At 37.2% G+C, this 27,237-nt stretch overlaps 1 protein-coding gene and 1 long non-coding RNA gene across 3 annotated transcripts; one reads left to right on the top strand and one right to left on the bottom strand.

Moving 5' to 3' along the window:
• Nucleotides 1-380: 380 nt before the first annotated feature.
• On the bottom strand, nt 381-17,083 carry LOC121637740. 2 transcript variants are annotated; one of them, XM_041981985.1, is made up of 10 exons: nt 16,965-17,083; nt 7,244-7,392; nt 6,997-7,159; nt 6,067-6,444; nt 5,167-5,448; nt 4,955-5,083; nt 4,822-4,852; nt 3,276-3,325; nt 3,049-3,083; nt 381-709 (listed from the first exon to the last, which is right to left on the bottom strand). In XM_041981985.1, the coding sequence occupies exons 2-10, from the start codon at nt 7,265-7,267 to the stop codon at nt 626-628; spliced, it is 1,176 nt and encodes a 391-aa protein (XP_041837919.1). In that variant the 5' UTR covers nt 7,268-7,392; nt 16,965-17,083; the 3' UTR covers nt 381-625. The 2 variants fall into 2 exon arrangements, with proteins under 2 accessions (XP_041837919.1, XP_041837918.1); XM_041981984.1 differs by lacking the exon at nt 16,965-17,083 and adding an exon at nt 7,695-7,991.
• Nucleotides 2,301-27,237, top strand: LOC121637741. The gene is made up of 3 exons (XR_006009940.1): nt 2,301-2,310; nt 14,003-14,009; nt 27,126-27,237. It is a non-coding gene; the product is annotated as an uncharacterized LOC121637741 (long non-coding RNA).

Raw genomic sequence — 27,237 nt, 5'->3', positions numbered from 1 at the left:
CTGTTCAAGCATGGAGGTACATTAAAATGATTATATTGTTTGTGCAAAGCCATGTGCCAAATAAACTGTCTGAAAAAATATTCACTAGGCACTTTTTTGCTGCCAATCTATCAGGAGTATTAGTAAATTAACTGTCATATTAGTCAAACATATTTGTTAACAAACTTATACAAAAATTATTGGTTAAACAATGTCAACTAAGGGTCTTTAATAACTTTGTGTATAAGTCATGAAATGTACTAAAATTTATTCTAAATCTCCAGAGTAGTGTCCAAACAGCCTTCAGTGTTTTTCCCAACATAAAAAAATTCATCTTAAGATTATAACTGACAAAACAAAACAAAAAAAAACAAAAACAAAAAACAAAATAAATACACATCCCGTGTAAAAACATAATATTTAATAAAATCTGTTTTTAGATACATGGGCTCAGTAAGATCAAACAAACATCATTTCCTGTCAAACTGTGCAATTACTGCTACACATAAAATGAAATAGGAAGTGAAGAAATACCCTTTCCTTTCCCCGCTGTGTCATTCCAGCTGATGCTACAGTGATAAACTTTAATAAGGTAAGCACACATACATCCACACACACACACACACATTTAAAATAGAAAAATATTCTAATGGATCGGCGTTGTGAATGTAGAGAGAGGGTGCCAGACAGAAGATCTGGGACCTGTTTCCGTGTCCACGCTGGCCCATTCCTGCACATAAACAAACACATAAGGGCAACTTATTAAAGATCTAAGCTTGATGTCACTTCCTGGGGCATAGTTCATATCCTACTGCTGCTTTCACTTCTAAATATGTCTTCACGCTTCCTCAGACACCAACAAGTTGTTTTCAAAGTGTCTAAACAGAGCACAACAAATATAGTAGCTAAATATGACCTAATATCCTGATTATTATCACAAAAAGAAAACTTTTTCCACCATGTTTAACTTTTCTTAAACATCGCTGAGAAAGAAAACAACATTTGGTCCTTTAGAATCAATTATTTATACTTTGGTCAAAGTAAAAAAGAAAGAAAGAAAGAAAGAAAGAAAGAAAGAAAGAAAGAAAGAAAGAAAGAAAGAAAGAAAGAAAGAAAGAAAGAAAGAAAGAAAGAAAGAAAGAAAGAAAGAAAGAAAGAAAGAAAGAAAGAGAAACTTTTTTTCCTCCTCTTTCATTTCTGCTTTCCCACATTATCCACGTTTCTACAGAAATGTGACATATTAAAGAGTTTTTAGTACCTCCGCTCTACTTCCACTGCTCAAACTCTACACATCAGGTAATGAGCTTGATTAACATCACTGAGCATCATTTTAAAAGCTGCGGCCAAAAGGAATTGTTCAGAATTATGTCCTTTCTTTCATAAAAGATGGTTCAATCTTTCCTTTGCTAAAAAAGAAAGCACTGGAGCCCCTTTTCTTAGAATTCTTAGAATTTGAATACCTCTTATCACAGCTGATACTCAGATATGTTCTTGTCATTTCACTTAGGAAGGTTTCTAAAGATTGTTTATGATTGCTTCATTAGTGAGTGGAAACCAATTTAAAACAGTGTGTAGTTTGACAGAGAAGACAACCTGGAGAGAGCTTTTATCCTGCTGAGAGTTCTTCAGACTAATTGCTGAAAGTAATTGTGACTATTAAGAGATGTGCTCCTACACTGCTTGCCCATTTGTGTGTGTATGTGTGTGTGTGTGTGTGTGTGTGTGTTTACAGTTCAGAGATTGAAAAAGTTTACAGTTGTTTGTAAGAAATGAATCTACACGAGAAACATAGAGGCCACAGAAATACCAGAAATTCCAGAAGAAAGAGACAGAGTGACACAGAGTTGTGCAGGATCTGCCATGTTTTTGTCATGATGACTGCTCGTTTTAATCTACTGCTGCAAAGATAATCCTGTTTAAAATCATGGTGATAATCTACGTTTTTCTTCTTCTGAGTAAATCCTACTGAAGGATCAATAAGTGATGAGCCTACCAGCATTTATTCAGATGATACCACAGTCTTACATATACAGTAGTGTAGATTTTTATGGGTGAAAGAATTTTCTTCCTCTGTGTGTGTACTCAGGCTTTAGTAGGAGCTTTCAACACAGATGCAGCACAGTCTGCTGAAGTCACTCATTCCCTGTGTGCATGAAACAACGTACCCTCTCCCCTGGTACAATAATCACACTTTGTATGTATGAAACTGAGTCTTGTCCTGTTGCTACAGCACAGAAGGATTCATAAATGAATCAGTTCAAACTGAAGGTAAAGTGTTGTGGGTAAGTACATACAATTTTGCAGTAATAAAAATAAGATCCAACAACTGCAGTTTTATTTTCTAAAGTAGAGCAGCACTGGTCAGTGAGGAAATGGGAAAAGCAAAAGCAATAAAGAGCAATGTGAGAAATGGAAGAAAACATAATATGAATTAATTTATTACCAAATATATTTTTACGTTCATTTATTAGTTTATTAATTTGCCCTCATTTTAAAATTAAATTCCCATTTAATTCTTTCATTATTTCCTCGTTCATTTTCTTAGTGTATCACATATTTAATCTTTTGGTGGCACTAATGTCATCCATTAAGAAACACACCAGGAAAGATGGAAAAAGTTTTTGGGAACCAGTATTGAAGTTACTGACATACCTGATAACATATACGATGAGCTGCATCTGCTTCCAGAAAGTAAACATGGCTGAAACACTCTGATATGACAGAGTAAACACAACACAGCCAGAAAGAAATTCCTGCTAATTTTTTTTCTTTTATTTATCTCTCGGATGAAAGCCTAAGACCTCCATTTTTCTTCATGTCGTCTTCCTCAAACTTTGCCACTAATTTGCTACTAATATGGTGTTTTGTTGCAGGTGTTTCAATCAAAGTCTGTACTTCTAAAGGCTGACAACATTACAAAGAGTAGCTTTGGTCCAGACTAGTTCTCATTGGATTTGAGCAACACAGTGCCTGAAACAATTATCCTTTCCATTATGATCTTTTATCCACTCTCAAGCTTAAGTCATTAAATGAAAATTTTTAACAGTTTTGGTTGTGGTGATTATTTACCTGAGATGTAAAGCTTGTACATCTGAGTGCAAGGTCTGAAAGAAAAAGAGAGAAGAAAAAATTGCTGCAACGTGTATCAATGAGTCATTTTTACTGTTTTCTGTTTTTTGGAATTTCATGCAATATGTTGTGGGAAAGTTCAGATGAACAGAAAGTCAATAAAAAAAAAACAATGTGCCCTAAACAAATCAAAATGAGGAAGAGAAAGTGTTCAGAAAAGAACTCACCAACGACATGGTCTTTACCATGAACTTGAGTCCAGAACTGAGCTTCCTGCCTAGAACAAAGTAACATGGTAACATTAAACACATTTATAAGCATCATACACTTTATTGGTACAGCACATCTATATCTCTATTAATGTACACTCGTTGGCCACTGTTGTTGTTTGCTAAAACAAATATCTAATCAGCCAATCACATGGCAGCAACTCACTGCATTTGGTCATGTGGACATGGTCAAGATAACTTACAAAAGTTAAAACTGAGCATCAGAACGAGGAAGAAAAGAGATTTAAGTTACGTTGAACTTGACATGGTTGTTAGTTCCAGACAGGCTGGTCTGAATATTTCAGAAACTGCTGATCTACTGGGATTTTTGAGACACAATCATCTCCAGGGTTTACAGAGAATGTTCTGGACAGGAGGGAATATTCAGTGAGTTGTCTGGACCACAATGCCTTGTTGATGTCAGAGGTCAGAGGAGAATGGGCAGAGTGGTTGAAGATGATAGTAACTGTAAGTCAAATAACCACTTGTTCCAACCAAGATATGTAGAATACGTTTTTCTGAACACACCAGTTCAACCTTGAAACTGATACTACAGAAGAAGAAGACCACCCTGGATGCCACTTCTGTCAGCTAAGAACAGGAAACTGAGGCTACAATTCACACAAGTTCACCCAAACTGGACAATATAAGATGGACAAATATTGTCTGGTCTGATTGGTCTCCATTTCATTCAACTGGCAGGGTCAGAATTAAATGGAAACAACATGAAAGCATGGATCCATCCCACCTTGTACAATGGTTCAGACTGCTGCTGCTGGTTTAAACACTACAATCTAATGTGGTCAGTATTTTTACTGACCACATTCAGTGTAGCGTCTTCTGATGGCCACTTTCAGCAGGATAATGCATCATGTCACAAAGCTCAAATCATCTCTAACTGCTTTCCTGAACATAACAAAGAGTTTACTGTACGCCAATGACCTCCAGTCAGCAGATTTAAATCCAGTAGAGCATCTTTGGGATGTGGTAGAACGGGAAATTCTCATCATGTTATCATGTCATTGTGTAGTAAAATATCTGAGGAATGGTTCCAACACCTTGTTGAATCCATGCCATGAAGAATTGGGGTAGTTCTGAAGGAAAGGGGGGCTCCTAATACAGTGGCCAGTGAATGTATTTCTAACCATGCACATTCTAAATGTTTGTTATTTTGAGCTTATTGAGGGAAGCATTTATTTATATGTTATTATAATTTTATAAAGACACATTAGTGTGTGTAGAAAAACATGTTGATCATCTGAAGGTCTAAACCAGTGATCCTCAACCCTGGTCCTGAAAGCCCACTATCCTGCAGGGATTTAGATGGCCTCTGTCAAGCTCTGCACAAGTCTGCTATTGAGCTTAAAGTGTGTTGAAGCAGGAAAACATCGACAATTTGCAGGACAGTGGGCCTTGAGGACCGGAGTTGGGGATCTCTGGTCTAAACTATTGTATGTTGTTTTGATTTTTTTTTAAGGATCCAGTGGCATTAAAGACACAATACCTTCTCTTCTTTTCCTCTGCTGCTATGTTCGCTTTACAGAAGTGAAAAGAAAGAGAGAGAAAAAGAAATAATTAGTTCCATATAGGAAGAAAAGCATGGTAAGCAAAAAATCTGAGGTTCCTGTGTGAAATACCTTTCCTGCGTGCAACCACAGCCACGAGGGCCAACGAACAGAGGAACAGTACTGCAGCAGATAAAGAGCCCAGTACAAGAGGCCAGTCCACACCTGTGAGCCTACCAGGTGAAGCTGGAGGGGAGATTCCTGAAAGTCACAATAAGGAATTAAATGGTTAAGAATAAACTCAGGCCAAATAACTAGCCAACTACACAGCTTTAAGTCTGTACCTTTTGTTACGGTGAGAGGTGCGCTTAGTTCAGAAATGCTCCATCTACTTTCCAGGAAGACACTGTACTGGCACTGGTACAAAGCCACTGGTGTGTCCTGCACAGGCACGGGGAATGTGGCTTGATGGTGGATCATGTTTGCACGGTAATTATCAACAGGATGCTCGTTATCCACCTGAAAGAGTGAGAACACCGCACCGGGGTATGCAGGGGACCCCGAGCAGAGCAAATGCCAGACATCCGTCTGCTGCTGGAGAACAAGGGTAGGTACAGGCAGCATGTCTGGAAGGAACATACAACCATTTCAGAGAAACAAAATTGCAGCCCAGTCTCACCAGATTGTCCCCAAACCCAGTAGCATCACAATCCACTTCTATAAAACTTAGTTGTTAATTTGTCCCTCAGCAGCTGTTTTCTGGCAGACAGAGTTCATGTACCATGACAGTGATTTATGAATAAAAGTCGTAGCCTTGTAAATTTTAGTAGCTGGCTGGCTGTGTATTTTGTTACTTTTGTTCCTGCACACGCATGTGCAGGAACATGCAGGAGTGGACGCAGTACAAAAGTTAGGAATTGTGAACAGCAGAGAAAAGAACGTTCAATAACACTAACATCAGAGGTTTAACACCTCCTTCAGTCGCATCCTTCCTGCTTTAAAAACATTTGCAGCCAATCATACACTAACAAGATTACTACCTGTTCAGGTAAAACAAGTATGGAGATGTAGGATATTAATGAATGAATGATAAATGTTGACATGCTGACAAGCCAAAAATATGGTTTAAGTACCTTGCTGCAACAAGTTAAACAATAGAAAATATGTAAATAAATATAAAAAATAGTCTTGAAAGAGATCAGAGGAGTAATAGGGTGAACTAGAAACTTATAGAACATCCTTACCTCTAATGGTGATTTGCACCACATTGCTGACGGTTGAGTTAACCCGTCCGTTTTGTTGGTTTGTTTGGTAGAGGCAGGTGTACTCGCCCGCCTCTCCTCCCCGAACCGGCCCTACAGTGAAGATCCCTGGCGTTGCTTCAGAGTTTGAAACCTGACTGGCCTGCAGCTGCGGGATAACTGTAGTCTCCTTTGTTTGTGCAGTATTTCTCAGCAAAAGAAAAGTGGCAGGGCTGTAAGACTGGGACTGCAGCTGGTGTGGGTGAGGGGGGACTGTGCAGTGGAAAGAGAGCATGTCTCCACGTTTTACCACACCTGTAGAGGGCTCCACGGACAAGAGAGGAGCAGGGACGGAGGGATTGCTGTGAGTTGGACCAGCAGCTATAGAGCAGAAAAGGACAGAAAAATCAATAATTTTAATCTTACTGGTTTTAGTCTTCATAGCCAAGTTTCCAGCTTGACTTCCTTTTTTGAATAGTCATACTGCATATTGTGTTTGAAGGTTTGTTTTGTGTGGGAAAGTGGGTGTGTGGTTTCTATATGAGGTGCAGGATGTAACTACAGCTATACACACCCACAGAGAAGAGGACAATAAGAAACCACAATGAGCACCTGCATACAGAAGAGTGTTTCAGGGAGCAGAGCGGATGGGAGTGTTTATCATTTTATACCACATGTAGAATCACTACTGGGAGCAGATTGAATCAGCTACATGCATTTCTTCCTTTTCTGAATTAAATGTAAAGTTACAACATAAATTACATGCAGCTGATTACTGAACTGAGTCAATTTGACTGAAAAACGAGCGTTGAGAGATAAATAATCTCATTTTCTTTTTTATTTGCGGACAAAATTAAAAAATGAGTGTAGAAGGTTAAGTCAGATTTTTAGCTCATCACAGAGCTGCTTACATTAACTACAATATTTACAAACCATTTAGGTCCTCCAGTTGCAAATAGTGACTGAACGCACTGTATTGGCCCTTCTGGTTCTTATACAGACAGCAGAAAAGTTTACTCTGGCCAGAATCCCATCCTTCCATCCTGATGCTGAACTGAACCACCTGAGCAGCAGTCTGCAGGTCTTGTGAGTCCACCTCAACAAATTTAGAGAAAAATGAATTAATAAACATAACAGGGAACCAGCAATGCCCAAAAACAAATCATTAAAATCAAATTACTTTGTGTCTTTCATGGTACAGCATGAACTGAATCCCAGGGTGACCCTCAGGGGCTCGGCAGACCAGGACCACAGAGTCCCTTGACCTCGAGTAGATTTCCAATGTAGGTGTTGGAAGAGTCTGAGATGAGGTTGAAGCTGAAAGGCTTCCTACGGAAAGAAAAAGACAAAAAAAAAAAAAAAAAAACACGAGTTGCTTAAATTCCTTTAAAAATGGAGCAACAGTCCAGATGTAACACTATCAATGTACCGACACAGTTTGTACTGAAATGGTGAGCTGAGAGTTTTTTCAATTTTAAAAAGAACCTGGTGATGAAAGATTATTTTAAACAATATACATCCTAGTATTTTTTCCCTGAAATAATGAATATTAATTTTCACTGAATATATACTCAATAGTTTTTGTAAATCAAATCAAAGTAAAAAACATAAAATAAAATGATGATTCTTACCCCAAAGTTGTAAAGTGGTGAGTATCATAGCACAAAACCAGGAAGATCTACTACTAACAAACTGCATCCTTAATACGAGAAGAAGACTGGCTGGAGTAAATGAAGTACTTCCAAACATAAGCGTGTGCCTCGCTCTCTTTCTCTCCCTCTGTCTTCCTCTGTCTGTTTTCTTAGTGCATCTGACATCCTCTTAAAGACAAGCGCAATGGGGGAAGTCAGACCTGTAAACATACTTCTCTTTAAGGCATTCATTGGTCGGATGTCGGGTGTGATGAGAATAGAAAGCTGAACTGTGCTGCACTAAACCTCAAACATATAATGATGACATGAAACACCTTTGGCATATGCTTTCCTCTTCTGTGCTCTGATAAATGCCATCTGGATCTGTTACTTCTGAGTAGTTTTTTTTTTTTTAACAGCTGTGACCTAAATAAGTACTTGCAACACCGTTATAGTTGCCACAGAGGTCCTGTGAATTCTATCTGTCCACGAGATTCCCCTGACTTTATTTTCACACAACTCAGCTGACTTTCATTTCCCTCCACCATTTGTTAACCACTGGATTTCAAGTTTCCCCATTTAATTGGCTTGCATGCATTCATAATGTCCTGCACTGCTTTATGTTCAATATATTGTGTTGTTGCTGTGGACCCATATTCTTGTTAATCTACCAGTGTTTGACCTGCCGAGCTGTCTTCGTTTAATAGTTTTACTTGAATACAGATATACTTTAAATATGTGGAGTCCTAATGAGAATAAATGAGAATCTATGTGTGATTTTGTAATTTGTAAGATGAGCAGCATATACATAATCTCATCTGAAGAAAACAGAAATTTGGTAAAAGTGGTCAAGAATTAGGTCATTGCTTGAACAAGATGTGAAGATGTCAGCTCTTTGAGATAAAGGTTGGTCAGTGGTATTTTATTAACACTGAATCAAGAAATACAGGAGTAATGTCAAATTTCTTTCAACACTTTATAGATTCTTCTGGTCTGTATTGGAGTCGGCAGTTAAATAAAAGCAATTTTGTCACGGTCAGAGACAAAGAGAAAGGACCACAAGGCAGGCAGGTGGACATAGGGGTGAGGATTTACCAAGCTCTAGGTGCTGCAAAGATCTAGAATCAAAACTAAAAACAAATAAATAAATAAAACTAACTGGCTAAGTAAAATTAGGAAGACAAGTTTGCATTCAGGCTGCACTACTCAAACCTCTTTAAATAACATATTCCCATCTTGGAGAGAGGCCATGCTGCACCAAGAATTATTAAAGGAGAAGACGAGACACACAAAGAAGAAAGCTTGCTCATCTGTTGGATAATGCAGGACAAGTTCTGTTTCCATCACATGAGTAAAACATGGAGCTGGATCAGATCCTAGTGGTCTTGGGTTGATCGTATTCTATCAAAGCTTTTACCAAGTTCTTCCACGTCTGACGAGACATTTCTCCCGATCAGAGCTGCCTATCATCCCACACATGCTTATGTTGTTTTAGTTGTGTTAACCTACGATGTTCTACACTGAACCCACAGTCCTCTTTGTATTGTTGTCCACTTCCTGTATTTGGTCCACTTGAAGCTAAGACCCCCAATTGTAGGTGGACCAGAGTTTGCTTCTTTGATCCACTGCGCATTCACAATTCCCCAAACAAAGTGGACTATCTGAGCAAACAAACTAGGGTTGGAATAAAAAGGGCTAGTGTGAATGCGCCCATCGGGCAAATCAGGACTGGGTAGACGAGGCTCTGGAAACAAGCAAAAGAAACCAAGTAGCATTTAAAAACAAATCTGGGTAAATATCAAAAGTACAATTTCTGCAATTGCTGCGGTGGCATTTCTGTGCATGTCAGCGCAGAAAAGAAGAGAATCGGACTGTTTTCTCAGTGATGTCAAGGAAGGACGTGAGCAGTTCTTGGCTGTTTGAAAAATAATGGAAAACTTCAATTGTGGAAAAAAAAAAGTGAACGTGAAGAACATGGACCTTTACTTCATGCAGACTGTCCATGTCTGGCATGGGCCGGGGTGTAATGGTTAACACTCTGCTGGTAGGAGCATATGTGCACCCTAATGTTAGGGGAAGATTTTAGTGAACAGTTGTCAATCCAACACTAAATTCTATGTTTCCACTTTGCTATCAAGATTAACGTAGCACTACAGGTAACATTTGTTATGCTAATTAATGTTAATAGACTAAGAGACAAGGGGCATCCAGTGTTGCTGAGAGGAAATGACTAATTCAGGAGATATTGTGTTACGTTATTAGTGCTGCTAAGGGCAACATTATGACCAGAAAATTGGCAGTTGCATGAAGGTGATTCACAGGGAACATAGGCTGGGAACCACTGGTATAACTAATACGGATAAACAGATTAACTTTGTCCTTATTAGTAACTAAACTAAACAGTTTTTCTTTATATACCATTATACCACAGGCCCTTTAAACATGAACATTTTCACTAAAACAAGCCAGTTAAATCCTTTCATATAACAATGTGTCTGTACCTGTAACTATGACAGCAATAAGGGAATGTCTGTCTGTGTGCTGCAGGCTGTGTTGAACAGAACTGTCTAATAAGCACAACTTTCTAAGACAGTATGACAGCTTTTTACAGCAGGCCGGAGTGTGAGCAGTTATCTGTCTTGCAATCAGCTAAAATCATCATCTTTGTTTCTCTTTGTCCAAAAGCTATTGAGGCCTCAACATCAGATGTTAGGTTGGATGAGTGTTTGTGTATTTCTGTAAAGAAAAAGTCCAGTTAGAGTGTCCACTACCATAGCCTGGACCACAACCTCCTTATTAAGAATAAGGAAAAAGCCCAAACATCCAGATTTCATGTTCTCATAGATGCTGATTGATGCCACAGCTGATGACTAACCAATTATTGCAAGGCAGAAACATGAGGGAATACCAAATATTGCACTTGAAAGCCAGATGTTAGCAGGTGTTGATGGCTTTTCTGACAGCACAAAGGGCTCAAAGTTTTATTCTTTTATGAAGGGAAGAGATTTTGGAGTGGATCTGAAATACAGACTTAGCATGAATTGGCTTTAAAAAAATCCCCACAGAGGCTGCATCAGACTGTTATAACTTCAAAAAAACAATATTGTGATTTCAATGGTTTTCATCAGTGTATATGGGCATCCACTGTGCTGTTTTTTTCCCTGCATTGGGGTAATTGAACAGTTACTCTGATTTTCTCCTTGAAAGCTGCACTGCTTTTTGGCAGGAAGATTGTGGAAGCACTGATGAGCTCCTAGGGAAGTTTTTTTTACTGACCAGAGAAATGGTTTTTAAGGATCAAGTGAACACACTATTTCAGGCTACAATTATAACTGTAGATTCAGTAAACACTTATTTCAGACAGGTTGCAAATGCAGTTTATATTTGAAGCCATTCTTTACTCCCTTAAAATAATAAAAACAGTCTTGTTCCATCATCAAGGGTCCCCTTCATGTAAACTCATTACATCAACACAGCTTAATACATCCTATTTGTCAGTCTGGACCTTCAACCTGTTAACTAAACGGTGGATCACATTCAAAGGTAAAAGAACTAAACTTCAACAAAATCAAACTACCAGTAAGTGAATGAATTTCCTTAAGATATGCATCATGTGCAGTATGTTGCTATGTCTTTGGAATACTGTTAAGCAAGTATAATAACAACATACAATAATGAAACACATGCCTGATTCAGTTAAGATGTAAACCATTCATTCGTTCGTTCGTTCATTCGTTTGTTCGTTCGTTCATTCGTTTGTTCATTCATTCATTCTTTCATTCTAGATTCTGTTCATTCATTCTTTCATTCATTCATTCATTCATTCATTCTTTCTTTCTTTCTTTCTTTCTTTCTTTCTTTTATTTGCTCCTTCATTCTTCCATTTGGTCATTCATTCTTTCATTCAACCCATCTGCTGTGGAAAGTTTATCCTAGTCAAAATGCAAATGGCTGCTGAATGCATCCTACTCCAGAACATTGTGCAGCATTTGCCTATCTGCTATCTGCACAAAAGATAGATTGTATGGTTTAGATGGATTAAAATTAAATAACTGTTGAGTTTCCTTTGTTGTTTAACTTATTTTTAAATACCCACACTAGGGGACATGGATTATTCCAGTAAGATTCTGTATCTAATCGGAGACTGTATACAGCACTTTAGTAACTGCCACTTACTAAAAGAACAACTTAAAGATCTTCATCATACCCCCACCTTACTAATTATCTTTAATTGCTGCAGGTTTAAGCCATATTTATCTTTATGTTAACTTGCATGTTATTTCTGTTCAGTAATTAGTAAAGTCTAGCTAAAAAAAATAGCATGCTGGTCTTTGTGCTAACAGCATGCATGCTATGAATAAGAGACATCTGCTTCTGAGTTATAAAATGCAACCTGTGTAGTTGTACAGTGCTGAGTTTTCCACTTGGTGGTAGTGTTTGACTGCAATTACAAATAATTCAGCCTCAGTATGTATGTCAGCATTAATAATTGTATATCCACCTTGAAATTTATTACTTTATGTGTAGAGATTTTCCTCATTATCCACAATAATTTTACTTGCATATATATATATATATGTATATATATATATATACATATATATATATATTGGCTGTTTAACAAAGTCTTTGACAAAGTAAGGTCTGGACACAGCAAGAGAATTGGTTTGCTGGCTGAGAGGAAACTGAAAAGAATAGACATTATCTCTAAGATGTATTTTAGAAATATGAATTAAATAATTTTTTATAGCCTTTAATAGTATTGGTGATACATATAGTAGTTAAATTTATGTAAGTTTAACTACTTAATCGCTGTTGCAAAATACCAGGTACAGAGTACTTTGCAAAATTTACATCAAATTTTTTTGTTTTGTTTGAATGTTTCTTCTAGTTTTTTTTATTTTTTATTTCTCTTTTTCATAGTCACCTCAACACTCAGTAGTTTCACAGTTTCGGTTGATTCCACAGTTTCAGGGAAGTTGCAAGCTGTTTCATTGCTGCTGGTACAGTATAGCATTGCATTATACCAACAGAGAAGTGCTTTTAAAATATTCACACTGTGAAATGCAACACGCTTGCTGTCTGCTTTGAAACACACTTCTTCTTTTCTGGAAGTGATGTCTTGTTTGTGTATGGTTCTTTGATAGCTTGTAAGGGTTTTCCTGTTGGCAGTCATTCAGTCATTAGGTCCCAGACTTTGGGCAACTTCTAGGGTTTACAATGAGCACTCGTTATGTGCATGTTACTAGAGACCAGTTTAACCTATAGTTCAATTCATGATTATATCAATCTTTTATATAATTTTCATTACCCTCGTTATGCACTTTGGCATATTGCAGTGCCATTTGAGGATATAGTGCATCTCCTTGGTGCAAACACAACAACAACCTGACCAGCCTGCATGCATAATTGATCTGGTGTAAAGCTGGGTTGATCCGTCTGAGCAGCACAAGGGTTTGTTAAAAGAATATGAGGCTCTGCTGGAGTATAACACTGTAATATTGAGCTTTATGTAAAGAATATGATCCTTCCAACCACTTTTGATCTGTAACATGAAATATCCGTTGCAGTATTTAGAGTAATTGGTACATATGTTGGTTCTCAGACATAAAAATGGAAAGCATAATCTGCATGCACTTTATCTGCTCCTTAGCAGCGTCTTGAGATAATGTCAAACAAACAATGTCTGGTATCACTTTGTAAACATCTCTTTAGTTTACTGGAAGTGTTTTATAAATGAATCCTTATCTGATTTTCACACCAGAGTGTCTGTTTGTCTTTTGTTGGAAAAAAATGTACTGGATTTTTCTTAAGTGGTAATTCTGATTGATAGAGGCCCAGATATGTAAGGGCTTGTGGTCCATTTGAGGGAAAGTTAAGCATTGTTGCCATAGCATGGAGTCAAAGGAATGCCACTGCTCCCCAGGGAAGCCCTGCAAAGGTGTGTGTGTGTGTGTGTGTGTGTGTGTGTGTGTGTGTGTGTGTGTGTGTGTGTGTGTGTGTGTGTGTGTGTGTGTGTGTGTTAATGTCAGAGTGAAAAAAGAGAGGACGGAAACATGAGAAGTGTGTCATTACTGCAATAGCTGTTGTAGGAGAGGATTTATTAGCACGTTCTCTCCTGCTGTTTTGCTTCTTGGACACATGAGCATGCACGTACATTCACACACTGTATGTTAGTGTTTGCCCAGCTGCTCGCTGCACTAGTTTAATCTGTCATTTCTTTTGTGCCAAAATTCACTCCAGCACCTGCCTTTGCCATGCTGAGTCTCTCCCCTGCACAGAGATATTTTTGTATGCATGTGCATGAGGACCTGAGTGTATTTTGCCTTGGCCTAGATGCTCAGCTTGTGCAAATAAATAAATAAAATAGATCAGGATAGATTGTAGGATCAGTAGAATACAAGATAGAGGAAGCCTTAACATATTTTTGCAAAAAAAAAAAAAGAAAAAATCTAACTTGAAAGTCAAGTTCAGGTGTGAAAGACAAAGAACAAAGTTATGTTTGTAAAAAGAAAGGAAAAGTAAAACTGATTCAGATGGATAAGAGCAAGAGTTTTTGCCACTGTTCTTCAAACATGAAAGATTTAAACAATCTGCAAGTAGACCCATAAAGAAATTTAAATAAATAAATGATCAGGAACTTTACAGTGTTTTTGTTCTGAGATAACAGGGGATGTGTAGAATGCTGATTAAAAGAGAACAAAGTACCTAAACAGAACTATAAAAATAATAGATTAGATTTATAAAGCGCTTTTCAAGGCACTTAAAGTGCTTTACATAGTATCCTTTATTCATCCTCTCCTCATTGGTGATGGTAAGCTACTTGTGAAGCTACAGCTGCCCTGGGCCAGACTGACAGAAACATGGCAGCAAATCCACACCAACGATCACCACCAAACATTCATACACCAGCAATGACGACACTGGAGGCAAGGAAGGTGAAGTGTGTTGCCCAAGGACACAACAACAGACTGACTCTACCACATGAGCCAGCTGGGTCCTTCAGTGTATATGTATACTGGAGATATTAAATATTTCAGTCACCTTCCAGCAGTTGACTAAGTTTCCAACATTCTTTAACTGTGCAACTTACACTCACGTGGCGAGTATATCCTAAAAACAATGCTGTAGATGATGCAATATGAGGATGCTAACGAGGGAGGATAGAGTCAATTCAGTCATGATCAGCACATATAATATCCGTTTGTTACACCAGCAGGAGTACAATAGATACCAGATAGATGTGAATGTTATCCTGAACACCTTTCTATTCTTTTTTTTTTTTTTTAATTCCTCAACTGTCTGTAACTTTGCCTCTGAGTGAAATCAATCCACTAAGGATGCACTGACTGCTGTAACTTAAGGAGCTATGGTTATTTGAGCTGGTCAACTGCCTCCATCTTCCACACTGGAGCCTTTAAATTAGTTTTTTTACTAAATGAATCTTTAACAAGCTTTAACAATTGCCGTATAAGATCATGAGCTTTGTTCTTTGGTCCACTGAGACCAGTTTGTTCTGGATGTTTTGGTATCCAGGGAGGATATATTTACATGATGAAAACTGAAATGTAAGCCAGCAAGTTAGTGTACGCAGCTATAACTATAAGTCATTAATTGCTGTTTTGTAAAACAGGACACTGGGGGGTCTGAAAAGTAGTTAAATTTAGTGACAAAATTCAGAAGCTGGCAGCACTATTGACTTTAGTCTGCTTCTGTTTTTTATTTTTTTATTTTTTGGGGGTTGGAACATCATGTCTCATGTTCAAAACTTGAGACTTTAGAGCCCTGAAACTGTTTAGTAGTTTATCTCTGCAATTTAGTACAACACAGTTACTATCTTTTGACAGGATTTAGACAATTCATTTTCACATTTTTAAATAGTTTCTAAATGTTTTTCTAAATTTGCTCATGGTGATTTTAATGTTGTCATAATTTAATCCATCTATTTTCAGTTCTTATTCCCATACAAGGCCACGGGGGGTCGAGCCTATCCCAGCTGCTTGTTGTCAAACAGTGTCTAATAAACTAATTTATGATTTATCATTGATATATAAAATTCACAGAATGGCTTGTTAGAGTCTCAAGAACAGCAGAACTCCATGTTTGGATCTAACTAGGCTTCTTAGCCAGCAGGGAACCTTATAAATTCAATAGATATGAGAAATCTGTGGTGGCCCAGATTTTCCTAACCACTGCAGAAAAATAATCTATAATTTACAACTCCTTTTTCCAAACATACTGTGGAGAGATGTGATTTTTTTTTAGCAGTCAGAGCAATAATCTGAGCATCTTACAAGTGTTTGATCCATAATTACGGATTCTCTCAATGTTAATTAGCAGTAAAAGTTTCGGATCAGCCTAATTTGAGCTGCATGAGAATATTAGGGCTCCTGCTTTGCTGCCCTGAAGGCCGTGAATTCATGACAAGCAGTGAAACAGTCAGCTGTCACAGAGGATGTCCTCAAATAAGATGCAGCCCCCCTCACCCAACACCTAAGCCCTCCAGACACCAGGAAAAGCCCTGCTTAATTATCATCGAAGGGGTGTGTTTGTGTATGTGACTGTGTAGCAGTGGGGTTTGCTGGTGAAACAATTGTCATGCCTTTATCACTAATCTTCTCAATGTTCTTGTTTGAAGCATTTTTGCGTTTATTAGCCATCCCTCCACAAAATCCGCTTTGTTTTCTATGTCATAATTCATTCTCCTCTTATGTTTTTCTCAGATTCTCAATAGTTCGTTCAAATTATGGCACTATCAACCCTTCCTCCTTTTTTCCCTACAACTTATTATTACTTTGATTTCTCCTTTTTTTTTCCTTCTTTCATCATTTTTGCCCTATTCTCCTCCCTCCCTTTCTCCACATCAGCTCTTCAGAGGATCAGTGAGGAGGAGATTGCTCCATTCGCTCTGCAGTTATTTCATGGTTTGATTAAAAAACTGAGTCATGGTGAGAAGTGATGCGGGAAGGCGAGAACAGAGATAAGCATTAGTTGTACCAGCAGGAAAACTTTAAAACAAAGATAAACAATAAGAAGAGGAAAAGGGAACACAAAGAGGGACAGTTCAAAGGTCATGGTTGTTCATCATTGTTGCAGCAGAAAATGCAGAAAGTCTGCAACACTAACACTTCCTCATAAGACTTCCTCAAAACTGTGTGTTGGGTGTTTGTTAGTTTTTTGTGGTGTACTTCTGATTTTGAAGGCCAACATCCACTTGTTTACAGTTAGCTTTTTATTGATGCACACATAAAAGTTGTTAGTATTACTCACAGTCAGCAGTGCAGTCATATGCTTCTTTCTTCTGCTGCATGCTAATGCGTTGCCTTCTGCTGCCGTGCAAATTGTCTTGTTTTCTTGTAAGCGAAAGCTGAAATTTTAATACTGTCACATCACCTTCAAAGCTCTTAGGGTGGAGATTGTGGTAAAGTGTTGAGCGTACAAACTGTAAAAGTTAGAAGTGTGATTTCCACATCCTGCTTCCTTTAAACAGTCTTTAAACTTTTCTTTTATGTTCCTCAATCAGGTCATTTTAAACCTTAACCTGAAACCTTGGCCACAGCTGTAGCAGCAATGAATATGTTTAAGATGCTGCCATGTGTGTTTTGAAAGACAAACTCTGATTAAAATTAAGTTTAGTGAATTTGTTAGTTCACAACTAATTCCTAAAAAGTTGTTTTACTGTGTAAAATGTAAATCAAAACAGAATACAATGATGTAGAAATTCAATAAATCAATAAATTATTTTAAACTGAGCACTGGAAATAGAAAATATATGAAAGTGAGATGTTTATAACTTCATAAAAAATATTAGCTCCCCTTTAATTTGATGGCAGGGATATATCTAAAAGAAAAAGTTAAGGCAGGGTTGTGCATATGTAGCATGTACTCTTCTTTTAACAACTCTGTAAACATCCGGGAGCTGAGGAGACCGTCTGCTGGATATTTGGAACAGGACTGTTGACCTATTTTTGCTTGATATAGGTTTCTAGCTGCTCGATAGTCCTGAGCCTTCTTATTAATATCTTTTGCTTTATGACATTTTACTTGGTGAAAAATCTCTGCTTCTTTGAAGCTCTGCTTTTGGTATAAAATAAGTGCAGTATGCTTGTTAGCAGTGTCACGTTGAAATCCACAAGGCCTTCCTACTTAGGACAGGAGCACAAAATGTTCGGCTCTGATGGTGTCAGGTGTGCAAGCTGGCACTAAAACCCCCTCATACATGTTTTTTGTGGTAGAGCAAATTGTCCAATAACCAGAAAGCTGGCAGTTTCATTCCTGCTTCATCCTAATCAATCTGTAGTGACCTCCAGTGTCGGCATTGCTGGTGAATGTTTGGTGGTCCTCGGAGAGGCCAATGGCTCAAATTGGCAGCCACATTTCTGTCAGCCAGGACAGCTGGGACAATACATGTAGCTTACCATCACTATGAGTGTGGTGTAAATTAATAATGGATTTGTTATAAAGTGCTTTGAGTCCTCAGTACATTTAGTGTAAAATGAGCCGTGGCCCAGAGAAGATTTGAAATGGCTTCTTCTTTGCATGATAGCGAATTAACCAGCGTTGTTGGATGGCACTGTAGACTGTGTTAACAGACAATGATTTCTGAGCCCATGTAGAGATTTCCATGACAGAATCATGTCAGTTTTTAATGCATTGTTGCCTGAGGGCTCTAGGATAATTGGCGTGTGTGTGTGTGTGGGGGGGAGTAAAGTGTCTTATGTCGCTACATCATCCCCATTGGTAAATTCACAAATTCCTGCAAAAATTATATGTTGTATTTAGCCTAGCCTCACCCCTTTGTCATAACTCTGGGCCACCCTAGCTCAGACTATCTCTCTAAAATGCTCTTTTTATACCCAAAAATATTACTGACCTGTTGTCAACTAACCTAAATAGTTTCATCATGTTCCTGCAGCTGTTTGACTTTGTTGCCCCGTTCATCTATTTTGAGGCATGTTGCTGTTATCAATATCAAGAAGCTCTAATATTTTTCACAAAATAGCAAAATGCTCTCTTTCAACATTTAATGTGTTTTCTTTTTTAAAGTTTTGAATAAAATGTTGCTTCATGAGATTTGCAGCTGCATTCAGTCATTTCATTCCTCTTTTATTACATTCAAACTCATTTGGAATTGTAGTTACACATTATGGAAAAAGGATGTCGGTTGTTTTCAGTTTGACTAGTTTCCAGGCAGAACTGGGGCAGACTGTAAAACATGATGGAACAGCTACATCTCCCAGCAGGCCTGATTATACTTGGTCCACAGAGAGAAGCTGGAGGAAAATGATTAGGTGTGGAAATCTAAAATATCCTCTACAATGAACTCCATTTAAGTCAGATCTTGTAGGAAAAGAAGCAGCTTCCATCATTTGCAGAGGATAAAAATGTTCAGGTTTGACATGATGCATCCATATGCTTTCATATGTACATGCAAAGCTGTAATTTCTGAAAATGAAAATGAGATCAAATAAAAAAACAGCTGGCCACATAAAAGGACACACAGTTGACTGACAGTGCTCCTCAGCCATGGAAATCTTACATAATGTGAAGCCACACTGAGAAGCTTCTGATATGATTTGATGTGATGGTGCATACTGACAAGCTGTCTTTTAGATTTATTTTAATTTCTCCTCTGATCAGAGGAGTAAAGTGACAGTGCCTTTTTCACCATGTCTGCTAATGACCCAGGTCTTTTTCAGCAGCTGCAGATTATTATATTTCCAAATTCCATATAAGACAGCTGTTGTTAGATTCCATCAGAAGAGAGACATAAAGTTTTATACGGGTTGAGCCAAGCTTGGTTTATGATATTAATATATTGATTGAAAGCCTGAAGTTCAGCATATGTAAGTAACTTACATTCTTCTGAACATTTAAACCTTTCACTGTTGTGCCTGCTTCAGTCTGCAGCCCCATGCTTTAAATTATAATGACTGAATATAAACATTTGATTAAACTGGAAGGATGTAGGGAGTCAATGAGTCTTATGCAACCAGCAGTTGCTACAAAAGGATAACCAAAATGATGGTTAGGCCTACGTGTAAACATGCACCATCTCCAAGTAAATGCAGCTTGTAAACAACAAACATGCTGTTTTCAAGCATATTTGGTAGAAATCAATGAAAATTAGTGTGCATGAACACAACAGAAAATAATGAAGACTTGATTGGAAATTTAAATATATCAGAGAAAAGGTCAGGAAAGTTATGTGAGCAGGGATATATAAGCGGAAAAAAAGAAAAGAGGTTCGAAGAGGATTAAAGAAAGAATTATTGGAAAGAGATAAGAACAGAGGAAGAAATGTGCATATAAACACAAGTTGTGGGGAGGGATGAAAGAAGCAGAGCAGAAAACACAGGAATCATCAGATCTGGACAAAGATGAAGTTAAAAGAAGAGGAGAGTCCAAACAAGTGATAAAACCTGTTTATATGAGTAAACGTGACAAATATCATGATATATATATATATATATATATATATATACACACACACACACAAATTGACAGCATATACACTGACATAATTATTATTATTTTGAAAAACTCATTTGATTTCTGCTGAAGTATATGGCATTTACTTGAAAGAAAAACAAGAGGATGGAATTATTATCATATAGAAAATTCAGACAAAAAAATAACTTTTAGAAAATAGTTTTTAGAGATTTTTTTTTTAAGAAATATTATCTCATTAATAGAAAAAATGTTTGGGTTTTTTCCAAGTGAAAACAATGTGCTTCTGTAATTCATCATAAAAATAAAGGATACATGTGGGAATCTATGAAATATCCTTTGGAAAATGCCCAGGTCAAACAAATACTGTGGACTTGAAAGGAAGCACAAACAGGTTCAGATAAGCTTTATTGACAATAAGCATCTGAACAACATGAAAAAACAACCAAGGAAACAATAAAAACAAAATTAATTTTCTTATTGCTAACATCGTCAGCTTCAAGATAATCACGGAAAAATGTTCATTCATAGGGTGGCACCTAGTGTCTCCCTCATCATCTCCTCACATTTCCTGTGGATTTAAGATGGATAAGTTGATTGGGAAGAAAAGTCAAAGTCAAGTCAAAGTCAGCTTTATTGTTAATCTGCAGCATGTACAGGAAAAACAGAATTGAAATTATGGTTCTCTCAAACCGTTGTGTGAAGAAATACAAGAAGTAAAAGCACAAGCTCTGCTGGCTCAGTGCATCTGGCACTAATGGGTTTGGGGTTTGGCTCGATCATTCAAGTTTTGAAGGCCTCTCATATACAGTATACACACACACACACACACACACACACACAAAATCTGGAGTAGAGACAAGGTCTAGCAGAGTCCCACCAATGAGAGCCAAGGACACTCTGCCATTCAGCAGTCGTGATTATCCTGTAGCTATCTAGCAATATGGGAGGACTGCTAATGAACAGAATCATTAATGCTTCGCCCTCAGATCTTCCATGTTTTTGTTTCTGTCCATTTCTATCTCATGTAAAAAATCAGTGGCTATAAATCTTGCATTCATTTCACTCCAACCAGTGTAATTATAGGCAGATGGGATGTATCAGGGATGGACAATTTAAGTTTGTTTTGGTCCTCATTTTCTTTCATTTTTGTAATTTAATTTTAAATTGATGGAGTGCCAAACAAAACTTTCTGACAATCCTGGTGATCTTTGGTTCTGCATGTTTCTCCGATTTTGCATCAGCATCTAATTTCACTCCACCGTATGTTTTACTGGAGACTGGCATAAGTGTTTTATGCTGCTGTTTTACGGCACCTGGCAAACAGCGTATTTCCCCCACCTCATGGTGGCAAGAGCATTATTACCAGGTACATGTTAAAACAACATAGTCTTGTTTTAAGATGATAGTTACAAAATAAATTTCATTTTTTTTTTATGTAACGACTATTTGAAATTTCCCTCATAAGTGTACATTACTCCTTCACAGCATTGTTTCTTTTACAGAACACTCTCCCCCTGACTTCTTAGCTGCCTCATCTATCTACACACCTGCTCTTAACTTTGCCTTTGTCTTCTCTGAAGCCAGATTTCACCACACCAATACTCACATTAACATATGAAAGTAATTCTTATTTGACTCTTTGATAAATGATGCTTCTTATTGGGATATGATTGCCTCAGTCTGTTTCACCATAGTGTGTGAGTGTAAACACCTCAATTTATGATATGTGTATTTCCCAAAGCTGTCTCTGCTGTGTATTGCAGAACGGAGCTTTAATGCAGTAAATAACATTTAGAGCGTACTGTTAGAACTGTTAACAGAGTAGCATGTTATATTTTGCCACTTCGCCAGCTTTAGACAGTGTTTTGGAGGTGACAGCAATCAATGAGAGGAAGAAAACTAAAGTGTAAAGAGGAAGTTGTGAAATGTGGTTTCATGGCATTTTTTTCTACTGTTCCTCTTCAGCTAGTTTTTCTGTAAGTTTTTTACTTTGTTTTCTGTAACCTCATCATGACTTTGACGAGGCTTTGAATTATCCTTTTTGCTCCACATCTGTGTTGTACAGGACCAGTCAGTCTATCAGACGACAGATGTCACCTCATACCAGAACCATCTGGGAGGAAAATGTGAAACATAAGCCTTTAGACCAGGGATCTCCAACTCCAGTCCTTGTGAGCTACTGTCCTGCAGATTTTGGATTTTCCCTGATGCAACACCTGACTCAAATCATTGGGTCATTAACAGGCTTGTGCAGAGGTGTGTTGTAGTAGGAGACATCTAAAACCTGCAGGACAGTAGCTCTCTGCAGTAGACAAGATTTTAACTGTCTATATCTCGGTGTCGATGTATAAGACCCTATACAGGGTACCTCTGCAAGGCAGACTTTCTGTTCATGTGAGATGATGAGATTATCTGTCCAAATGGTGCAAAAGGTTACTGTGTTCCTGTCTTCATCTTTTTTGCAAATCATCCACTTTAATAATAGTAATAAAGGCTTCACAGTTTGGCACATCATGGCCAAAGATGAATGATGAGAAAAAGAGAAGTACTTTCTACTCCGATAAAGATCCTGGATCAGTTTTTAAAATGGGGCAAGAGTTTATTTAGACCGAACCAAACGGCTATGATGTGAAACCACAAATGCACAATGTGTGAAATATTTCTGATAAATTGTGCAACCTACATTTACATGGTACGAATGACCTGTTGAGGATTCAGCTGGGACAGGGTGAATGGGCAGGCCAGCGGGGGGAGGGATCAATCATAGCAGTGATGTACTAATGTGTCCGTTCACCCCGGGCTATAATCCTGTGTCATAAAACCCTGACTTTATACAAGCCCTAAAAACAAAAATACTGAACAGAAAATTTATTTTGAAAAATAATATTTAAATATCCAACTCTACAACTTCCAGCATGTTGTTAGAATCGGTCATTGAATTAACAACATTTTTCCCACATAAATCTATGAATTTCTTCTATTCTTTTTTTTCTTGTTTTTTTATGGATGTTTTTTAATTAATTTTATTGTTGACAATTAAACATTACAGCTTTTTTTCTTAATTTCTTTTCATCTTACAGCAGGTCTAACTTATTTGAGCCTTAGCTTAGAGGCACTGATTTTCTCTACTGAGATTTTTAGATTTCCGCCAATGTTCTGTTCTTGTGATGTATATTTTTTCCTTTATTTTTCTCATTGACCATCCACTTGCTTTTCTGTCTTTCTTTCTTTCTTTCTTTCTTTCTTTCTTTCTTTTTGTTTAATTAAGTCATTAATTGTACTGTGTGGGCAGAATGAAAAAGCTGTCACAGGAACTCAGTTCTGGATCACTGCCTCCTTCTGCCCGTTTCCCTTTTCTTCTCTCTTCCATACACAACAACACACTCACTAGTAGTGGGAATTACATCACTCTTCACGTTCACCAAACTGACCAGAAGTTTTGAGAAGGGCCAATCTGTTTTTTCAGATAAGTGTCATATATTTTCAACATGATCAAAACAAATCTGTTTAATCTTTTTAGTTAAGAGAAGAAGGAAACTAAAACATATTAAAATTCACTTATTATCTCATTGATGTCATTAGCATAGTTATAAAGAGATCCAGTGTTTGCCTTGGTAACATTATAAGAGCAATTTCACACACAAAGCTACATTTACTTAAACACTTTTTGCAGGTGTTTCATCGAAATCCTTCTGTTGCTACTGGGTGGCAATAAAAAGCACAATGGCCTCACAGCTGGCTCCAATCCTTTTTCTCATAAAAAAGAAGTGTGAGTGAAAGAGAAGGGTGTAAATATTTATGGTTGTTAGCTACATGTGTTAGCGCCCAGGTGTCTGCAAACTCAACACCAATTCAATTCTTTTGTGGAAGTGAAATAACTACACAAAGGGGCCTTTTCTCACTGATTACCTGTTTTTATCTTTTGGCAAAAATATTTGTTTTTCTTGTTTTTTGGGGGGGGTTGTTTGTTTGTTTGTTTTTGACATTGCAAAGTTTTGCTAATGATTCCACTTTTCTCTGTTTTTCTTTACCAAATTTGACATCAGGAGTAAACATTTGATCAAATTACATTTCTGATTAATACACTTATATTTGTTTTGTTAGATCATTCATACTGTCCGCCCAGTTAACCGAGGTCTGTGTCGCATGCTGCGGATATTTTTTGTTTGAAAAGCACAATTAATTCATATAAATGTGTTTTAAAGAGTATTTGTAATTACCCTATCAAATTAGGCTCCTCATACCTTCCAAATCTAGTTGGACTGAACCACGGTAATTAATTAAAAAGACACAAATACATTAAATTGACCCAGAATCTTTACATTTAGCTCAGTCAACAAAATTCTTTCTGACCAAATTAAAGCATTTATTTAAGGTTACCAGGTTTTATGTTCACCTAACAGTTTTTTTTTTTTTTTTCAGTATATGGATCCACTTTAAAAAGATGTGTCAACTTGTGGAAATTTAGGGCTTTGAAAAGGCTGTTGGTCCACTGCTCCTACACATCAAATCCAAATGACTCACCAACTTGTTTATGTGAGTGCTTGCTCACTCAGTTGCAGAGTGCATTTATATTCCATGACCTTGCTCAATAACTCCTTCCATGGTTCAGTGTTTTCCCTCCTGTCTGTCACGCTAATTAGCAGCCTTTGTTTAGGTGCGTTACTCCACTCAGTATACACCCTCCCCAAGCCAAAATGACTTTTTATTAGAGCAAGTAAAAGCCTCCAATAAACCCTGAACACCCTTTTTTTTTTTTTTTTTTTTTTTTACAGTTACATCAATCACTTAAGTCAGCGGTCTAGAGGACCTGGAGGTCAGGTGGTCCATGGCAGTACTGTAGGGGGTTTATGAAAGTTTGGTTGAGTAGAAAATTTTTTGACTATACTTTTAATATTTTCTTCTCCTATTTTTTTCCCCATGAATTTAGATACATTAATATAAATTCAACATCTCATAGCGAATGGATGAATTGAATGCAGTGGAGGTGATCTTTCAGTCAGAAATACATTCATCAGAAACTGCTGGTCAACGTGCAAGTGGCGAAGTAGCACTGCTGATGTAGCAGCGGATGAGGATGGGTGCAAACAAGAGAAGAATTGAAAATGTTGCATTTCTTTATGACATTTTCCTTGAGCTAAACAAACTTAACAGTTCTAATGTCAAAGTAAACATGCCATTCAGCTGTATGATGGTCTCTGCTCCATCTTTTCATCCATTTAGGGGTCCTCGGTAATAAAATTGTTGAAAATCCCTGAATTTGACCTTTATTTGCATCATAGTTACATGTGAAAGTAAATGGATTTGTCTTCTAAATCAAATATGTGTCCTAAATAGAAAATACATCCCTCAGCCAAAGTAACTGGTGTCTGTCACCTCGTGAATCCAATTATTGGCCCAAAAGAAAGCATTTAAAATTCTGTTAGTTTTAACTACTTCTTTGGGAGCCCATCATACATGTAAGTAAAGGCAAATGAACAGCAAAAACATTTTCAGGCTTTGTGAATGCTAATTTCATTAGATGACGATGCAGTCAGAAAATCTGGATTTTATGAGAGCAAAGCAACAGTCTGGAAATGCATCCACTGCAAGCTGATGTGTGATCTTAATGGACTGATTTCCAGTTATAATTTCTGATCCATTTAGAGAACTGGCAAAAATATATATATATATGTGAAAGAGGGCTGGAATACATATTGATTTACCCATACACTTAAAAAAGATGGAAAAAGATGGAAATTTGGAGCATGTGTGGAACACCAGTATGTAGGACTGACTTTGTCCTGGCTTTCAGAGCTTTGGTTTCAGTCAAACAAACTAATTTACATGCAATTTAAAAGTCCAGTTTTGGTCAGACTAATACAACTTCTTTTTTCTAGTGTCATGTAAATCTGTTGAGTGAGGGTAAAGTAAAACAAAAAGAGAAAATCTATTTCCTGCAGAACTCAGATTTAGAGCAACCAGGTATGATACAGTGTGTTAAAACACTCCTAAAAAGAAGCTGAAAGTCAGACAACTAAAAAGTAGAAAAAAAGGAAATATTGAAATAAGTACATGAGGTACATTGTACATATTTCTGGTATCAATAAATGCAAAATGGCAACATTGTGACTAGGCTGAAATAAGTTTTTGTACTAAATGTATATTGATGTTGCTGAAGTAAGCTGTGCATTGCTATTCATGACCTTCTCTTCGAAATGATGAATTCTCTCCATGTGAGAAGAAATCAATACTCCAACAACTGTGGGAGTTTCCCCCGTAGGCAGGACTAACCCAGTAACATGATTTCACTCACACTGCAGACAAAAAGTCACTAATAAATTTAGTTGTCATGCTGCAGGAAGGGGGCCAGTGTTGACATTTGCTGCAGGATTCAGTAAAGATATTTTCAGTGTTACTACTGGATATGTTTTTATCTGTGTGTGTTTCAGCCTAAATCTATGAAAACCAATCAACCCTTGCTTGAAAGAGAAGTGTGTATAATCAAATGTGAAATCTGATGTTCTCGCTAGAGGAAGAAGAAATGACCTGCAACACTATGCTTCTCATTTTGTTCTATTCATGTTTCATATTTCACTCCCTGTTGTATGTTGCATTGAGTAACTTTAAGAATAAATTTGAGGAAGATTACTAACAATTAATATATGTGTTTAATACTTTAAATCCATTGTTTTTCTGATAATGCTTGCCTGTGACTAAGAATGAATAATATTTTATCTAAACCTTCTATGTTGGATTGTAACTTTGCAATGTGCCAATTCTTTCCAAGTAAACATATCCAAAACAGCTTCACGGAAACCACTATGACATAGCCTATGACACATCCTACAAAGATGCAATGAAACAAAACTTAAATCTCAAATTAAAATAAGTTTCTTGCAGACAATGGAAAAAATGTCAGTCTTAGTTTTACTGGACCTCATTGCTGCATTTGATATAGTTGACTACAATATATTACTCAAATGACTGAAAAACTAGGTGGGCTTCATTGACAATGCACTACACTGGTTCAAAACTTATTTAGAGAACAGGAAGTACCTTGTGTCAATAGGTAACTTTACATCTAAGCAGACAAGAATTACATGTGGAG

The sequence above is a fragment of the Melanotaenia boesemani genome, chromosome 4 (assembly GCF_017639745.1).
Source record: "Melanotaenia boesemani isolate fMelBoe1 chromosome 4, fMelBoe1.pri, whole genome shotgun sequence".
NCBI lineage: Eukaryota > Metazoa > Chordata > Actinopteri > Atheriniformes > Melanotaeniidae > Melanotaenia > Melanotaenia boesemani.
This window is presented reverse-complemented; position numbering and strand designations above follow the sequence as displayed.